The 1,414-nt window shown below is 64.4% G+C and overlaps 1 protein-coding gene across 4 annotated transcripts in view; it reads right to left on the bottom strand.

Moving 5' to 3' along the window:
* The window catches only part of TLL1 (tolloid like 1), a 166,832-nt gene extending 165,439 nt beyond the window's left edge, over positions 1–1,393 (bottom strand). For 2 of the 4 annotated variants that reach the window (XM_015593281.2, XM_025050409.1), the window contains exon 1: positions 887–1,392. In XM_015593281.2, coding sequence (XP_015448767.1) covers positions 887–1,055 — 169 coding nt within the window. In that variant the 5' untranslated portion in view covers positions 1,056–1,392. Of the gene's footprint in view, positions 1–886 lie in introns of all 4 variants that reach the window. The other 2 variants (XM_025050406.1, XM_025050407.1) reach the window with 2 other exon arrangements.
* Between the last annotated feature and the right edge of the window lie 21 nt (positions 1,394–1,414).

Here is a 1,414-nt window from a genome sequence, read left to right as displayed (position 1 = left end):
CCCGCCGGAGCCGCGGTGGGCGCTGGCGCCCTGGGGCGCTGCGCTCACGTGGTCGCCGGCCGCGGCACGTGCGGCTGGGACCAGAGGCGGCGAGAGGAAAGCGCCGCCCCGCGCGGAAGCAGAGACCTGCAGAGGCACAGGACGCGCGGAGGGGAGGGGACGGTCCCAAGGCGCTCCGGGGCCAGGCGAGGAGAAGCTGAGCTTCAGGCAGTGCCAGGCCAACTGCAGTTCCCGGGGGTGTACGCAGGAAGGAAGACACAAGTTTGAATGGGGTGGCAACTTTTTTTTTTTTTTTTAAAGGTTTATGAGCGAATGCGTTTGAATCCCATCTAGGGTGAGAGATCCCAAGGTCGTCACAATCCCCTTCTCGCCTGGAACCCGCTCTGGAAAAGCCGCGCAAAAGTGGGGAGCAAAGGTGTCCCGAAGTAGCAGCTCCATCCCCACCCACCTTTTAAGGAACTGCCCACTCGGGCTCCAGCGAGCGCTGGGGAACGGCTCCCTGGAACAAAGAGGAGGTGTTGTCCCCTGCGGGCATAAAGCCGGCTGAATGCTGGTATTTAAAACCCACGGCAGCCAGCTGTGTTTATGGCTCGTTTCGTTTCGCCGGGGGGAGGGGAGGGGAATCAGAACTCCAGGACGTTTTTTTCCAAACTGGGAGACCGGAGCTTGGCACTCGATTCCACTAGCACAGAACTCCAGTCACCTCGGGCCGCGGCGGCGGCCGCTTGGGGGTAGGGAGGGCAAGGGAAGGAGGGGACGAGAAGGAGGGGCGGCGGAGAGGTTGGCAGGGGAGGGGAGGAAACAGGTGAGCTCCCACCGCCGCCCATCGGCAATCCAGCGCCGCGGTGCCCGGCGCGCCGCGGTCCCAAGCCGGAGAGGCACTTACCGGCTTTACACGGGTCCTTGTAATCTATCGTCTCCGCTTTATCGTCTTCGTTCCCATCGAAAGTGTAATCATAATCGAGGCCAGCGCAGACCCACAGCTCCCCGTAGAAAACAGTCCCCAAGGCCACCAGCCACACGAGCATCCTCGGGGAAAGCGTTTTCAACCCCATCCTCCTCCCCTGGAGGAAAAGGAGGGGACGGGGCCGGGAGGTGAGGCTTCCGCGGTCCGCGTGGATGTGCACGGTGGAGCGGACCGGTGCTCCTCTCCCCACGGAGCGGCTCCTCGGCGGGACCGGGGTCTTCAGGTGTCCGGAGACATGCGGGTGCCGTTGGGACAGCAGAGAGGGCAAGAACTGCCTGTTACCCCCAGTTGCAGAGAGAAGTTGGCAAGGGGCCCGTGGGTGGGCGGAGGGCAGGTAAGGAGCTGGGCTCCCGAGGCGGGGAGGGGCAGCAGCGGGCAAACGCGGCTCTGGCGGAGCGGGCGCTCGCAGCCTGCCGGCGGGTCCTTCTCACGGACGAACTTCCCACG

The sequence above is a fragment of the Pteropus alecto genome, unplaced genomic scaffold (genome assembly GCF_000325575.1).
Source record: "Pteropus alecto unplaced genomic scaffold, ASM32557v1 scaffold166, whole genome shotgun sequence".
NCBI classification, from domain to species: Eukaryota; Metazoa; Chordata; class Mammalia; order Chiroptera; family Pteropodidae; genus Pteropus; species Pteropus alecto.
Note: the sequence above shows the minus strand (reverse complement) of the source record. Positions and strands in the feature narration are given on the sequence as shown.